This window comes from Cervus elaphus, chromosome 5 (genome assembly GCF_910594005.1).
Source record: "Cervus elaphus chromosome 5, mCerEla1.1, whole genome shotgun sequence".
NCBI lineage: Eukaryota > Metazoa > Chordata > Mammalia > Artiodactyla > Cervidae > Cervus > Cervus elaphus.
The window spans coordinates 120756611-120774310 of record NC_057819.1 but is presented as its reverse complement, the minus strand read 5'-3'; the positions used below and the strand labels follow the sequence as shown (position 1 = coordinate 120774310).

The following is a 17700-nucleotide window of genomic DNA, read 5'->3' as shown; positions in this document are numbered from 1 at the left end:
CTGGGTCTCTCAACATTTACGACTACAACCTTAAAAATGTTTTTGGTAACACTACGTTGAGAATACAAATTACCATTTAAGTGAGAAGGTGTTTAAACGGAAATTTGCAGAACACCTAGGTATTTTGGCAAAAGCAAATAAAGCTGATTCTACTGGCAACAGCGGGATAGTAAAAAGATAACTGATCTTTCGGTGCTGAGGACGGATTAAAAACAGCAGTCTGCCAGGTGGGATGCATGAGACAAGTGCTCGGGCCTGGTGCATTGGGATAACCCAGAGGAATCGGGTGGAGAGGGAGGTGGGAGGGGGGATCGGGATGGGGAATACATGTAACTCCATGGCTGATTCATGTCAAAGTATGACAAAACCCACTGAAATGTGAAGTAATTAGCCTCCAACTAATTAAAAAAAAAAAAAAGAATGAAAAAAGAACAGCAGTCTGTAGGATCTAGACCTTGAGGAAAAAGGAATCCTGTATTCGCCTGGACGAAAGGGACGGGGCGGCGGCGGCCGGAACGTAGTGACGTACTTCCGTGGGAGGGACGGGTCCCAGCTCACGCTCACTTCCGTCGCACCTGCCCAGTTGGACCCCCGGGCTCGCACTGTTGTGGCGGTTTTTTGGGATCTGCTAGTTACTAGGAAACTCTGCTCTTTAACACCCGAGGGCGATGCGCTCTGCTCCAGCCATCAGAGCCTGCCAGAGAGTCTGCCGGTGCCTCTTGTCTGGGTTTCGGGGTCAAGTAGATGGGAGGCAGCCGGAGCAGTTGTCGGAAGGGACCGGCTCCTTCGTAGGGCCCGTGAGGTCGCAAGCGGAGCTACCCCGAAACGAGCCGAGAGAAGCCCCCGAGTCTGGTGGTGAGGGGAGTGAGGAGCTGGTAGCGATCTGTCAGAAGAGACGTTTCCTCAGTGGCACCAAGCAGCAGCTTAGCCGAGATTCTCTTCTGAACGGATGCCACCCCGGCCTTGGCCCCTTGGGCATAGAGTTGCGGAAGAACCTGGCGGCCGAATGGTGGTCCTCGGTGGTGGTGTTCAGGGAGCAGGTCTTCCCGGTAGACGCCCTCCATCGTGAACCAGGTCCTTCGCTGCCCGTGGACAATGGCTTCAGGTTAGTTTCTGCAGAAACGCTGCGCGAAATCTTGCAAGACAAAGAGCTGAGTAAGGAACAGCTAGTAGCATTTCTTGAGAACTTACTAAACACTTCTGGGAAACTACGGGAGAACCTTCTTCACGGTATGCTTCACGATTTCATGCTTCAAAATAGGTGTCGGGGTGGAAAGGCAATCTCGCTCGATTTCACGAATTGCAACTGGCCCTTTAGTCACGTGGAAAGGAAATTACCTGAATCTGTCTTCTTGACGTAGTTGGGTTTATTGATAGTCTTGCTACCTTGGAGACAACTGGTTCATGGGATCGTTATTGGTTCTTAAAGAATCTGGTTCAAGGATCTAGTAAAGCTGTCAGTTTCCCAAGGCAACCCTAGTATTTTGGGGTTCAATTGAGTAGTCCTAGAATTAGGACCTAAGTTAAATCGCGTGTTTGAATCATTGGTTCATTGTTACTAAAATACTAACAAGTATTTCCACAGTTACTCTTCTTTCTTTCTTTCTTTTAAACACACAAAAGACTTACTAAGAGCTCGTTTTGGGATTTCCCCTGGTGGTCCAGTGGTTAAGACTCCAAGCTTCTAGTGCAAGGGTGTGGCTTTGATCCCGGGTCAGGGAACTAAGATCCCATATGCCTCATAGCCAAATTTTTAAAAAAAAGAGCTCGTTTTTCCAGAGTAACAAGAAAATGCCCTCAGTTTTTCTTACGAAAACTTATGTGCATAATATGTTGTTTGAAGAGCCGTTAAGGTAGTTTTTGAATTGGCAGAATAATAGGACTGATCAAGTTTTTAAGTGATTCTTTAGTGAATACACAGAACTTAGTAGGGCATGGTATACCTTTAAAGTTAAATAGTACCTGATAGTAGAGATCCGGGGCGGGGGCGGGAGGAGGGGGGGGGGGGGAAATCAGATTTTTTTTTTTTTTAATAGGACAGACTTGGCTGCCACAGCATCTCATCTTTGCAACATGTTATCCTTGCCATTTTTTTTTATTAAGCGGTACTAGGAAGTAATTTGAAATAACCAATGTCCATGGTCTTTGAAAATTAGTACCTATATTATAACCTTTTAAAGATTTCCTTAATAAAATAAGGCAAACTTAAACTGTTGAGTAAATCTGACAATTTTGATTTGAACTACTTTAATTATTCATGATGGTTTTACTTTGGGGAAGTTAAATCACTTTTCATTACCATGTCCCAAAACAAATCAATTTTTTCTTTCCCCTGAGAAAATGAAACGTAGCTGTCTTAGATTCATCAAAGTGTTTATTGATGAGCCAGACATTCTCTTTAAGAAACTTAAATCCATGCACTTGCCTAATCTTTTGGTTGTTTAGTGCTTCTAGCTTTCAAGTACCAGTTTGCCATTTCTTTCTATGCCCCATGCCCTTGCCTTCTTTATTTCATGTCTGAACTATTGTGGTAGCCTCTGCGTATGAATACTTTGGCCACCTGATGCGAAGAGCTGACTCATTTGAAAAGACCCTGATGCTGGGAAAGATTGAAGGAGAGAGGAGAATGGGACGACAGAGGATAAGATGGTTGGATGGCATCACCGACTCAATGGACATGAGTTTGAGTAAACTGCGGGAGTTGGTGATGGACAGGGAGGCCTGGCGTGCTGCAGTCCATGAGGTCGCAAAGAGTCGGACGCGACTGAGGGACTGAACTGAATTGATCTAAGTATGAATGGTTTTTAAAAATTCTCAGCCATTATATCTCCAAAGAGCGCTACTGCCCTATTCTCTTCTGTCCTGTGATTAATTACACATATGTTAGACTTCCCCCATCTTGTTAACAACTTTCTTGAACACACTGATCACATTTTAAAGTCTGGTCTGATAACTCAGTTATGTCTGTTTCTAGTATCTGTGTTACTCTGGACTTTTGTTCATTTGGACTTTTCTCTTGATTTTCTAAGTAATTTGTGTGTTAATTATAGAGATAAATTGAGGCTCTGGGTGATGTTTTCTTCTATCTGTGGGCTAGCAGGTGGGGATTACTTTTGCTTTGGGCAGGCAGTTAGGGCATATTTATCCAGAAAGTTCATTGACAGCTTCGTTTTCACTTTACCCCTGGAAGGCAACCCTTTAGGTGCCCCTAGTGAAAGGCTGGGGTGTTGCCAGGGCCTCTCTTTCTTATGACCTTTGGACTACAATTTTTATACTTACCAGCCCCATACGATGTCAGTGTTTCAGCTTCTCAGCTCTGCTACTTCAGATTGGAAAAGCAACACTAAATGTTGCATTCACCTCTCTGCTGTTCCTTTTTTTCCAGATCTTGGACCCTCAGTCCTTACTGCCTTGATAGCTCTCTTGTGTCATTTTTTAAAGTTTCTTTGCCAAGCTTTTCTTGTCAACAAGCTTGCCAGTTATTACAGGAAGTGGAAATCTCAAGTAACTGTTGAGTACAGTGTTACCGTTTAGTGGGATATAATCTAAGTGTAAGAAATCTTGAACTTTGATTTATTCTAATTAGAAATGTTGGAATTATAGTTCTGCAACTATTTTACATGTATTTTGTGCATGCCTGCTCAGTTGTGTCCAACTCTGAGCAAATAGACCCATGGATAGATATATTAGGAACCAAGATTTTCACTGTAAGAAAAAAGATACAAAGCAGATAAGGATAAACTTTGTAATTTGAATTGACTATCAGTATGAACTTATTTTAAAAATACATATTTCCTAGCTTTCTTCATTGAAAAGGCCTAGAAACAATGACAATAGCAATGAGCACACCTAGAATCAAGTTTCTAAATGGAACCAGTACTTGGAGAAATGGCTCATTCCAGGTCTGGGGCAGGGACAATATAAGGTGACTTTGGGACAGTTTATGGTGCTAGAAAGCAAAAAATTACTAGAAGACTAAGTGTTGTTGTTCAGTCGCTAAGTTGTGTCTGACTCTTTGCAACCTCATGGATTGCAGTGCACCAGGCTTCCCTGTCCTTCTCTGTCTCCCAGAATTTGCTCAGATTCATGTCCATTGAGTCAGTGATGCCATCCCACTCTCTCACCATCCCCTTCTTCTTTTCCAGCATCAGGGTCTTTTTTATTGAGTTGGCTCTTCCCATCAGGTGGCCAAAGTATTGGAGCTTCAGCATCAGTCCTTCCAATGAATATTTAGGGTTGATTTCCTTTAGGATTGACTGCTTTGATCTCCTTGCAGTCGAAGGGGCTCTCAAGAGTCTTCTCCAGCACCACAATCCAAAAGCATCAATTCTTTGGCACTCAGCCTTCTTTATGGTCCAACTCTGACATGCATACATGACTACTGGAAAAACCATAGCTTTGACTATACTATACAGAACTTTGTTGGCAAAGTGATGTCTCTGCTTTTTAATTCACTGTCTAGGTATGTCATAGCTTTCCTTCCAAGGAGCAGGAGTGGGTTTATGTTAAAAGGACATAGATGCTGGCTTGAAGGAGATTCCCACTGGCTAAGTTTGGGACAAATTGAATATTAAAATAAATATTGATGGTAATGGATGAGAACACATTAAATAAAAATCTAATCCACAGTTAATGAAAAAATAAGGCTCTTGGTAGAAAGAGGAGTTGAAGAGAGTTTGTTTTAATAGGAGCTGTGCAATAAGTATAGAAGGAATGCTAGAATAGAAAAACTACCTTTGTAATCCTTGATGTAATAATTCAAGCAGGGGTCATCAGTGAATTCTAAAAGATTGGGTGGAAGATTTTTGGGGAAGATAGTGGGTAATGGATATTCACTGTCTTAACTAGTTAATCTAAATCTGGTTTCATTAGAAATGGGGTCATTTGATACTAGGTTCCTCCTATTAGAATTCCATAAGACATAACATATCAACTATGTAGAATTATTGCTAAAAATGATTAACCAAATTAAATCATAAGGGAATATTCAGACAAGTCTAATTTGAGATTAATCTGTGACTGGCCTGTACTCAAATCAAAAGTCATTGTTATTAAAAGCAAAGTTGGAGAAGTCAGAGAAATAGTCTAGATTTAGAGTGATTTAAGAAATCTAATCAAAATGCAGAGCATTAACCTTAATTAGGGAGAAAAAGACAGTAATAAATGGCATTTGGGGTGACAGAAAATAAAATATTGATCATATGTTAGATGAAATCATGACATGATTAATGGTGTGATAAAGGTGTACAGTGAATATTTTTAATTTTAGGAGGTGCCTGCTGAAATGTTTTGTGGTGAACAAAAAAAAGAAATGTGGCAAAATGTTTGCAGTTGGTGAATCTAGGTGAAGGATTTACAGATGTTTATTGTACTATTCTTTCAACTTTCTTGTAGATTTGAAAATCTTCAAACTAGGGGTGGGGCTAAAAAAAAAAAAAAAAAAAAGGGGGTGGAGGGGTGGGGCTAAAAAAAAAGAAAGAAAATCTTCAAACTAAAAAGTTGGAGAGCACTACTTGAAATTAAGTGGTAATCAACTAAGATCTACTTTAGCTCCATGTTACTATACTTACTGCTGTGTTAGCATTATATTATTAATTTGTCTATAAATTGACTGAAATGATTGGGTTTATACAATGATTGATTTATTTTTTAACAGGTGCCTTGGAGCACTATGTTAGTTACCTGGATCTGATAAACAAGAGGCTGCCTTTTGGCCTTGCTCAGATTGGAGTGTGTTTTCACCCTGTTTCTGATACTAAGCAGACACCTGATGGTGTTAAAAGGTACACAGAAAATGGCAAATAACTTGGCCTTGTGTTTAAACAGTCACTTTCACTTTGGGATAGATTATATGATTTTCAAATAAATGATTATCTTATATTTCTGATATCCAAAGAATCGGTGAAAAGACTGAAGCTTCTCTGGTATGGTTTACTTCAGCAAGAACTGCAAGCCAGTGGCTTGATTTCTGGTTACGTCATCGACTCCTATGGTGGAGAAAGGTACTACAATAATTAACCTTTAATTTAATAATGAATAGACAAATTGTCTAAGTAAGAAGTAATACTCTATAATAAATGAAATTTTATTTGATGTAGCTATGTTATATTTATGAGACAGCTATAAAAATTAACAAGTACATATAAAAAAACTCTTTGTAGTGATTTTCATTATTCTGTAAGACAAAGTTACTTTGGTAAAGTATTTGTTGATGTTTTGGTCAGAAACTTTTGTTCGTAAGACTTTAACAAAACAAAGCTCAACTTCTCTTACCTGGCATTCCTGACTGGTAGAGAGTTTGACCCTTGCCCACTCTTATAGCTTTAGCTTTTCCTCCCAACCTCCAAGAACTCTCCATATTAGTCAAATGGTCCTATAATTTACAGTCAGGTTTCAATGTAAGCCTAAGAGAGAAAAGCTGAAGTAAGCATTTTTGTCTTGCCGTTGTCTTATTACTCTAACTCTCAGAATCTCCAAATACTCACCTAAACTAAATGAAATGATCACAAATACTCAGGCTGTTTGTGGAAGGATGAGAATGGTATGTGATACTTTTTTCTGTATCTAAGTTCATGGTTCCTTCCCTTCTTTTTAATTGACCACAGAAAGGCTAGATAGCATCCACAGTTATTCTCTGTAATTCTTTCAGATTAAAAAACAGTATTTTTAGCAGTATATACACTCATATTTAATTAAACTTAACAGTTCTTATATGGAACTTGACCCATTTCATTCAGTTTCTGTAGGCAACTTTACTTTTAATGTTTATTTTAATAAGTTAATAAGACAAACTTTGCTTTCCAGTTTGCTGTGAGTCCATCTAACTTCAGCAGTGGAGATTGTCAGGATGAAGCAGGCCGAAAAGGAAACAAACTTTACTACAATTTTCCCTGGGGAAAGGAGCCAATAGAAACCCTGTGGAATCTAGGAGATCATGAACTTTTACACACGTATCCTGGAAGTGTGGCTCAATTGCACGTATGTTTTCCCTTGTGCTCCTGTGTCTCCTTTACCCAGATTCTCTCACCATGAACATTTTGAAGATGTACTTTGTAAAAAAACCGCTGACTTGTACATTTTATTATTTTTTTTAATCTTATTTATTAATTTTCGGCTGTGACAGGTCTTAGTTGTGGTGCACAGACTTAGTTGCCCCACGGTGTGTGGCATCTTAGTCCCCAGACGGGGGTCGAACCCTGGTCCCCTGCATTAGAAGGCAGATTCTTAACCACTGGACTACCCTGTGATCATTTCTGAACCATTTGAGAATTAACTGTAGGCATGGTGGCTGGCCCAAGACTTCTTAATATGTTAGTATACATTTCTCAAGTATTACAAGGACTCACCTATGTAACTGCCGTGCAGTCATTATGATCAGGAAAGTAACAGTAATCTGCTATTACTGCCAAATCCACAGAACCCTTCAAATGTGACCAGTTATTCCAATCTGCCCTTTATAGGTCCAGGATCCAATCTAGGATCTTGTATTTCAAGTAGTTGTCATGTGTTCTTGCTGCTGCTACTGCTGCTAAGTCGCTTCAGTCGTGTCTGACTCTGTGTGACCCCATAGACGGCAGCCCACCAGGCTCCGCCGTCCCTGGGATTCTCTAGGCAAGAACACTGGAGTGGGTTGCCATTTCCTTCTCCAGTGCATGAAAGTGAAAAGTGAAAGTGAAGTCGCTCAGTCGTGTCCGACTCTTCGAGACGCCATGGACTGCAGCCTACCAGGCTCCTCCGTCCATGGGATTTTCCAGGCAAGAGCACTGGAGTGGGGTGCCATTGCCTTCTCCGGTCATGTGTTCTTAGTCCCCTTCAGATGAACAGTTTCTTTTGTCTTTCCTTGTCTTTCATGACCTTGACATTTTTGAAGAGTACAGGCCAGTTGCTCTGTAGAACGTCCCCTGGTTGAAGTTTCCTTCATGTGTTTTTTTGCTAGGCATGCCACAGCAATGGTGCTACCCTCTCCTCAGCGCATCATGTCAGGAGGCATGTGATAGCAGTTTGTTACTGGTGATAGTAACTTTTATCACTTGACTAAGATGATCCTACCAGGTTTCTCCATTGTAAAGCTGATAAGTATTTTGAGGTTATTCATTGACAAGTAATTAAGTCTTTTGTGGGCAGATAATTTATGTGAAAATAACCTGTTTCTCACCAAATTTTGACCTGCTGGTGTTACAGCATCATTCTTGCCCAAATCAGTGATTACTGTGAGGGTTGCCAAAATGATAACTTTTAAATTTTTTTCATCAGTCTGTCTAGGTTGATTGATCAGTTTGTATTATGATTCTGTAAGTCTAAAATATGATTTTAGGAGGTGTTATTCTGCTGAATAATGCTTTATTTTTGTTGTACTTTTCTATTGAGGGCCGAGACGGGCGGAAAAACGTGGTTCCTTCTGTTTTATCTATAAATGGAGATCTAGACCGAGGCATGCTGGCCTACCTCTATGATTCTTTCCAGCTAACAGAGAACTCCTTTACAAGAAAGAAAGATCTTCATAGAAAGGTACTTTGATATTTCAGAGACAGCCTTGGGAAGTTAAAAATACAGGTTTCTCCCCTCTTTTTTATGTTAGCGCACTTGGTTTCTAACATAAACTCTGAATAATTATTTTTTTAGTGCAAGTATTTGAAATATTTTTCAGGTTTCTTTGAGAATGTGGCCACAGGAATAATAAGCAGGTTCTTGCAGAATTAGAGCCAGGAATCCCTACTGGGTAACCCCAAAGGTGTTTCTGTTTGATCTTGGGCAGCTAGACAGCTCTCTGACTCTCAGCCCCTGAGCCTTTTCACTGATGGCTTCCACTTACATCAGAAGCAGAATGTTAAATAGGAGTAAGACAGACCAGCCAAACTTGTGGTGTTGACCTCTCAGCTTCTGGTCTGACCCCAAGTGGCTGGTCACTGGATCACAGGAGCAAGCCATGGGTTTGGGTCAAGGGAACGGCTTATTTTAGGATGTGCAGTTTTAGCATTCTTACGGGCTCAAAGTCAAGAGAGACAGGAGGGGTTGCAGTTGTAGGAGAGAATGAAATGCCTAATGGAGCAAAATTTTGGAAGAAACAAGAAGGATTAAGACAGAATCAAGAATACATGTTGGGGAGGGGGTTGTCTTGAAAGGGTTACTTTAAACAGCAGGGAGGAAAAACAATAGTATAAATAGGCAGCCGGGACTGTTTGGCCCTTGAAGGAAGCTTTACTCACATCCTTTGTTTTCTTGGGGAATTCAGAAGCAAGATTGTTAGCTTAAAATGTGGAGGAGTAGGGGTTTAAGTGGCAAGAGTTTAGAATAGTCCTGTTCCCCTCAACTGTGACAGGGAGCTGCTCCAAATCAAAAGTTTTAACATGTTGAGTGCTCACCTGGCATCAGACACCACGAGCTTGTAGCTCCACTCTGCACAGTTAGTGATTTATTATGCAGTGTTCATTTAGTCTGATGTGGCCCTTCTGGGAGTTGGGATTTATGGGGCATGTGTGGCAAACAAACAAGGGCGATCCCTTCTTTCTCTTATACCCCACTTCCAAACCATCAGCAAAACCTCTCTGACTCTGTCTCCAACATATATCCTGAATCTGACCTTTTCTTACCACCTCCCCTGCTTGAATTCTGATCTAAGCCACCCTCATCCCCACCTCTCTGCACCAAGTGGCCCTTTTGAACAGTACATGTTACTCAGTTCTTCTGCTTTAAACCCTCCAGTAAGCTCCTCTTACTCAGGGGAAAAGCTCAAGCCCCTTAAAATGTTTTACAAAACGTTTTTCTTTTTGCCCTCGAACTCATCTCTACGTTACTCAGTCTGCTCGAGCAACGCAGACATCATTGTTGTTTCTAGAACATGCTAGGTGTCCCCCAGAGCCATGTCATTAGTTCTTCCCTTTGTCTGAGTGCTCTTCCTCCAAACACACAAGTCTTGCCCCTCAATCCACTTTCAAACCTTTGCTCAATTGTCACCTCAGAGAGGAAACTTTGTCTTATCACCTTATTTAAAATTGCAAACAGCCCTCCCCTAGCCCACCCCTTGCCAACACATGTCTTCTTTCTTTCTTTTTTTTTTTTCAAGCACTTACTACCTTCAAATATAGAGTTTCCCTGGTAGCTCAAACGGTAAAGTGTCTGCCTGCATGCGAGAGACCCGGGTTCGATACCTGGGTCGGGAAGGTCCCCTGGAGAAGGAAATGGCAGCCCACTCCAGTACACTTGCCTGGAAAATCCCATGGACAGGGGAGCCTGGTAGGCTGCATGCAGTCCATGGGGTCACAAAGAGTCAGACACGACTGAGCGACTTCACTTTCTTTTCCTTTCCTACCTTCAAATATCTTACTTTCTTATTTTGTTATCTTCTCCCATTGTGAGGGACAGGGATTTTTGTCCCCACCACCTAGGACTGTTTCTCGAGCCAAGTGTTGAATGGCTGAATGAATGTGTAGAGTGATGGGTTTTGGCAGGAGAAAGTGCAAGTGATAAGGTACATGGCACAGGCTGGGTAGTGAAGGCAGTGATTCCAGGAAAGGGCGTTTTGACTGAGGGAAGATGGAGTTGTCAGGAGAAGGGAGAGTATCAAGTGAATGTGTTTCTGCTTAATGCCTAAGTGGAGAAATCTATGGCATCTGAATGCAGATAACTGATGCATCTTTACATGACTTGTTATGACCTCAGCAGGCTTCCATTTTCACACAGAAAATTTCAACTGTTTAAGAAGCTTCATGTTTATTAGTGCTTGTCCTTTTTATCCCTGCTCTTTAAATTGTTTTAGGTGCTTAAACTTCACCCTTGTTTGGCCCCTATTAAAGTTGCTTTGGATGTGGGACGAGGCCCAACAGTGGAACTAAGACAGGTGGGTTAAATAAGCTTTAATGTCTTGATTTCAACTATAACCTTTATTCCAAGTAAGTGAGTCGTTTGCCATCTAAGTTTTATTTTATTCATTAAAATTTTTTTTAAACTAAATAATGAACTGTGGGTAAATACTGTGATTAATTAATGCAATTTGAAATATAGCATACTAAAGAAACTGAATACACTTGTGTGGATTTTGCTGTTAATGTCATGCTTAGTCATAATTGCATTTTTTTTAATGAGTATGCATAATTTTGGTGATCAAAATATTTGTACAGAAGTCTAGTGAATAATTTCTTACCTCTTCTCTTTCTAACACTTTTTTTTAAAATTGGAGGATAATTGCTTTACAGTGTTGTGTTGGATTCTGCCATACAACAGCTCGAATCAGCCATAATTATATGCATAGCCCCCTGCTCTTGAACCTCGCTCCACTTTCCCATCCCCCCTCTAGCCCATCACAGAGCCCCGGGTTGGGCTCTTGTGGTATATAGCAGCTTCCCACTAGCTAGCTATTTTACACAGGATAGTGTTGTATATGGGCTTCCCTGGTAGCTCAGCTGGTAAAGACTCCACCTGTAATACAAGAGACCCTGGTTCGATTTCTGGGTTGGGAAGATCCCCTGGAGAAGGGATAGGCTACCCACTCCAGTATTCTTAGGCTTCCCTGGTGACTCAGATGGTAAAGAATTTACCTGCAATGTGGGAGACCTGGGTTCGATCCCTGGGTTGGGGAGATGCCTGGAGGAGGGCATGGCAACCCACTCCAGTATTCTTGCCTGGAGAACTCCTGTGGACAGAGGAGCCTGGCGGGCTACAGTCCATGGGGTCCCAAAGAGTCAGACACGACTGAGCGACTCAGCACAGCACAGTGTCCTATATGTCAATGCTACTTTCTCAGTTGGTCCTACTCTTGCCTTCCCTCACTGTGTCCACAAGTCTGTTCTCTGTATCTGCATCTCCGTTCCTTCCCTGCAAATAGGTTCATCAGTGCAGTTTTCCTAGATTCCATATATATGCATTAATACACAATATTTGTTTTTCTGACTTCACTCTGTGTAACAGGCTCTAGGTTCATCCACCTCACTAGAACTGACTCAAATCCATTCCTTTTTACGGCTGAATAATATTCCGTTGTGTATATGTACCACATCTTCTCCATCCATTCATCTGTCAGTGGACATCTAGGTTGCTTCCATGCCCTAGCTTTTGTAAATAGTGCTGCAGTGAACACTGAGTTACATGTGTCTTTGAATTGTGGTTTTCTCAGGGTATACCCCCCGTAGTGGGACTGCTGGGTCTTGTGGTAGTTTTATAAGGAATCTCCGTACTCTTCTCCAAAGTGGCTGTATCAGTTTACAGTCTCAGCAACAGTACTAGAGGGTTGCCTTTTCTCCCTGTCCTCTCCAGCCTTTATTGTTTGTAGATCTTTTTGAATATGGCCATTCTGACGGGAGTGAGGTGATATCTCATTGTAGTTTTGATTTGCATTTCCCTAATACTGAATGATGTTAAGCATCTTCTCATGTGTTTATTGGCCAACTTAACATTTTGATACTTGTTGGTATCAGCACAAGCTCTAGATTTGCAATCTTATTTTATTTTTCTAATATATCTGGTCAAATTAAATACTCTTTAAAAAAGCCAGGGCCCCTTCAGCAGTCATTTCTGTCTGGGTGACTCAGACCATCCAGGACGGAGTGAGGACTCTTGAAAGATTAACGGGCTTTCTCGAGCTCTTGGGGAGGGTCTGGAAAGGTGGTGATAATGACCTCAGGGAAAGGGAAAGAGAATGGCTTGATTTCCACATTTGTCCCCAGGATTGAGGAAGACTTCCCAAACACCCCAGAAGGTACTGAGTTCTTAGGGAGTTTTTTTTTTTTTTTGCTTGAAGGACCATTGCAGGCCCTTTTCTGTTTTGTTTTTAAGAATAATAGTATTACTTTGTGCCTCAGGTGTTTTACCAAAGGAATAGTATCATGTTCTGTTTTTAATTTTTTTCCTCAGCTTTATGACAGAGATAATCCTCATGCCTGTAACTTTCTGGACTATGGAAGAGGTTTTGTGGGTTATTTTTACAGGGATCAGATTCTGGGATAAAATGAACATGTAGCCTTGATTTCACTATATCAGTTAGATTGCTTTCCAAACTGGCTGCGCCTGTTTGTGGACTCGTCTGTGGCGTGAGGACTCTCATTTCCTCATGTCTGCACCTGGGCTTAATCATGCTGAGAGCTTTTTCTTTCCTTTTCCACCTTCTGTTATGAAGAGGTCATTTTCTGCTGGCAACCACTAACTTACTAAAATTCATATTAGCCTTTTTCCTGTTACTTTCCAAGATTTATTAATATCTATATTTTCATTTGTCCCCAAAATACTGTGTACCTTAACACCCATTTTGCTCTGGTCTTTTCCCTGGGAGCTTGCTAGAAATGCAAATTCTTGCCAAACCTGCTGAATCAGAAACTCTGGGGTGAGGCTGAGCCATCTGTGTTTTGCAAGCCCTCCAGGTGTTACTGATGCTAGCGCAAGCACATGCTCTCACGTGACCCTTCCACTCACCATTACCCTCCCCTCCCCACCAGGGACATTTGGTAAAGTTTGGGGACAGTTTCGGTTGTCACAAGGTGAGGAAGAGTGCTCCAGGCATCTGATGAAAGCCAGGGATACTGGTAAACATCCTGTGTCAGCAGCACCAGTGAGGAAAATCTCGATTTAGGGTTTTTAGTTCTGGATTGTTACGAGCATTTAAAATTTTTCTTTCTTTCTTTCTTTTTTTTTTTTTTGCATCACTATTTTTAAGAAAACAGTAAACTATCATTTACTCATTATTATTTCTGTATTTTCCATCAGACTTTTGTCTCCAGCATTCCACTGATGCTAATCAATCATTCTCTGTTCCTGAAACATTTTCTTTAGTTGGTTTCAGGAATACCACTTTCCTAGTTTTCTTCATACTTTTCTGGCTTCTTCTTACTTTTCTTTGATGTCTCTTCTCTTCAGTCTTCAAGTCTCAGATGAGTTAACATAACCCTATGGACTTAACTGCTTTTTTTCTGATAGAATCTGTATTGCTTTTGTGTTTTGAGTGATGATAATAATAAAAATTCTTTTATTTAATATAAAAATGTTGGAGATTTGCATTTAGTATTCATGGCTCAGACTGTAAAGAGTCTACCTGCAATGCAGGAGACCTGGGTTCGATCCCTGGGTTGGGAAGATCCCTGGGGAAGGGAATGGCCACTCCCTCCAGTATTCTTGCCTAGAGAACTCCATAGACAGAGAAGCCTGGCCGGCTATGGTCTGTGCCGTCTCAAAGAGTCAGACACGACTAAACAACTAACACGCTTTGCAGTGTATAAGTTCTTAAGAAATATACAGTTTATAAGTACAACAATATTGTGTAATTAAAGGGATTTATGCCCATTTTAAAGATTGAAAAAGATGGTTGGTGGTTTCATAAAATTAGAGTAATACTTCTAGCTACTTTTCTCTGTTTCATATTCAAAGTTTTTGTATTTTTCCTCAGGTTTGTCAAGGGCTATTTAATGAATTACTAGAGAATGGAATTTCTGTGTGGCCTGGTTATTTGGAAACCGTGCAGTCTTCACTGGAACAACTTTATTCAAAGTGAGAATTATCTTTTTGGTTGCTAAAAAAAATTGTATTTATTCAGAGTTTTTGATTATCTGATGTTTCTTTACTTTATGAGTAACAAACCTCTTCTGAATATGTATATATAATGTAATTTAAAATTATTCCTAACTGTTCCGTTTACAGAACCACATACCCTTAGTTAATTGCTACAGCAGGAAACAATACTCATCAGGTATATTTAACCATGTGCTACATGAAACCTTAAGACTCCTACCATGAAGGAGGACTATGTGTCCCTGAGGTTTTCAGTTTATCAGGAATGGAATTACTCCTAATAGATGGCAGTTGTTGAATGAGGACTGTGGGAACCTGAGTGGAGTGCCTTTTTCTTGCTGGTTCTTACGGTTCATTCTCAGGCTGAGTGGAAGGTAATTTCATTCCAGAGAACAGAGAACTGGTTTTCTCAGTTGATCGGTGCCTCTGTTTACCTGATTACTTAAGACTGAAACCTGGATATTGTCCTTCACGCATCCCTCTTCTTACTGTCCGCGCCCAGTCCATCCCTGACTCTTGTCTTCCTCCTAAATGTGTCTCACATCCACATCTCCCCATCTTCACTGCCCCTACTCAAGTTAAGGTTACTAGTATCTCTTGGCTGAATTATTGAACTAATCTCCTAATCGATCTCCCTGTCTCTAGTCTTAGCTTTGCTATTTCCAGTGACTTCTATTTTTCAATAAAACAGTTCATTCCCCTTACTTTGGGTTTATTTTGTTATTTTTTTAGCTTTTTGTGACAAATACATATCTTTTAGGTGATAAGTTGTGAAGCTTAGTGTCTTATTCCTCAGTTCTCTAGTAACTTGTTAAATATACCTTTCAGGTGTTGTCAGAAGTAAAACAGGTTTCTATAGATAGAACAACTGATGGTTTTATCATACATAAAATGAAGTAGTAGTACTTAAACCTTGCAGTGTTCTCAGATCTAAAATCTTACCCTTTGAGTCTTAAGGACACTATCAAGTTACATTTGTTCTTTACATAGCAAAGGCTTTATGTCTCAGGATATTTATTTCTTTGTCCCAGAATATGTCCATCCAGATATATATTAAGCACCTACTATATTTTATGTACTTTGATACAGCAGCAAAGAAGAGAGCAAAGTTTCCTGTTCTTGTGATGCTTACATTGTAGTGGGCTAGAGTAGACAATAGGCAAGTAAGTAGATAAATAAATAATTTCTGGTGGAGTCCTACAAAGAAGAGAAATATTAATGACCTAGTGTGTGACTGGGTAAGCAAAAAGAAGGCCAGTGTGGAATATATTCAGTTATTGCTAAACTAGAAACTGTAAGTTAGCATACTAAGTTGTATATTAAACACGGGTTTTGGTATCATTTGTTGTGCACTGGATCTTAATATTATAGTAGTCGTGTAAGAGAGTTGGGTCTAAAATAATTTTCTTGGATTGTAGCCACATACCAAAAGCCGAGGTTATTCTGAGGTTCATACATAATATCATACCAAATGATGTGTTGAGATGCCAATATTTCTTTCTTCTTTTTCTTTTAATGACTGTTTATTTCTTATGTTTTATTTTCTTTTATGGCTTCCAAGCTATTACAATAAGTCAGAAATTTTCTGAAGATTTTACTTTGAAAATGATTCAGAAACTTGAGAAAACTGTTTTTGGGTTTAGTTCTCAAGCACTGCCTTTGAGTTTTGTGGCTCTGGAAAGTGACATTGATTCCAGAGTAATTAATGCTGGTAATGTAGTGAATTTCCAATTTATATTTGTGCTCATATGTTTTGGTTAACTACTTTTTTTTCTTAGATATGATGAAATGAGTATCCTCTTCACAGTGTTGATTACTGAAGCTACTTTGGAGAATGGATTAATACATTTGAGAAGTAGAGACACCACAATGAAGGAAATGATGCATATATCCAAAGTAAAAGACTTTCTAACTAAATATATATCATCAGCTAAGAATGTATAGATTTCAATATTTGTATAATAAATATTCACCTTTCCTAAGTTGGTTGTCTCATTTAACTTTGTTGTTGTTGAACCCTTTTGCACTTAAGAAGTGGATGTCTTTGGTGCTTTGTTTTTTCATTGTTTTTACTACTTCTTGATGTATTTCATGGTATCAGGAATATTTTCAACTGTAAGAAAAATACTACTATACTAGATTAAGCAAATTGGGGTTTGTTTTTCTGATAACAAGCAATCGAGGGGTTCAACTATCCAGAGCTGGTGTAATTTTTTCCTCTATAGTAGTTAGGGACCAAGGCTCTTGCTGTCTTTCCATCATCTTTAGTATATGGTTTTTATCTTTCTACTTGTTGCTTCTTGCTCACAAAGTGGCTGCTCTGTTTCTAACCTCAGCTACATTCTAGTTAGAGAGAAAGTCAAAGAGATAAGAGCTATCGAGCCACGACTCTCCCTTTTTAATTAGGAAAGTAAACGCTTTCCCAAACATCCTAATCAGAAGGCTTGTTTACTTGTATTCGTCAGAACTGAATCACACGATCATTACTAGGCCAGTCACTGTCCAAGGGCATGAGGATATCATGATTAATTTGGATCAAAGATACTTTATCCTTTGGTGCTATAGTACTGTCTTTTAGTCTCTGAAATGGGTTTTGTTATCAGGAAAGAAAAGGTCTTTATGCACACTCTCAGATATCAAAGATTAACCTAAAACGAAATTAGAACATTTATTGATTTTTGAAAAGCAAGCTAAAATAAATGTTAAATGGCATAATCTAATATTAGTATCTGATTCTATAAACTTTTGTGTGCTGGTTATGTTTGTGTTGACTGTGTTGTCGTTGCCAACTTGGCAGATATCCCAACTGATAATTTGTGTACAATGTCTTGAAAGGTGGACTAACTTGTCTGAGTTGACCTTACCTAGCAGGTTTTTATTTTTTGCTCTTGGGAAGAATTTCAAACACAAAGACATCTCCAAGGTAGTATAATTAACTCCATGTACATATCACCCAGTACCAACAGCCATTAACCTATGACCAGTCTTACCTCATCCACCCAACACCACCCTTCCATATTATACAAAGCAGGTCACAGCTATCATTTCGTTTGTAAACATTTTAGTTCAGGATCTTTTGTTAACCATTTTCATGCCTGAAAAAATTAGCACTAGATGATACTAAGGAATTATTGAGAATTTTCTTGGGTGTGATCATGATATTATGGCTTTATTTTTCTTTTTAAAAATCCTTATCTGTTCGAGAGAACA

General features: G+C 39.8%; 1 protein-coding gene across 3 annotated transcripts; it reads left to right on the top strand.

Annotated features, from left to right (window-relative positions):
• The first annotated feature begins 533 nt into the window (after window positions 1-533).
• Window positions 534-16472, top strand: POLG2 (DNA polymerase gamma 2, accessory subunit). Of its 3 annotated transcripts, XM_043905053.1 has the most exons (8): window positions 537-1230; window positions 5657-5783; window positions 5897-6002; window positions 6805-6978; window positions 8368-8508; window positions 10757-10837; window positions 14369-14469; window positions 16269-16472. In XM_043905053.1, exons 1-8 carry the CDS (start codon window positions 669-671, stop codon window positions 16432-16434), a joined length of 1458 nt encoding a protein of 485 aa, XP_043760988.1. In that variant the 5' UTR covers window positions 537-668; the 3' UTR covers window positions 16435-16472. The 3 variants fall into 3 exon arrangements, with proteins under 3 accessions (XP_043760989.1, XP_043760990.1, XP_043760988.1); XM_043905054.1 differs by lacking the exon at window positions 8368-8508 and having other exon boundaries at window positions 534-1230; XM_043905055.1 differs by lacking the exons at window positions 8368-8508; window positions 10757-10837 and having other exon boundaries at window positions 534-1230.
• Window positions 16473-17700: the final 1228 nt, after the last annotated feature.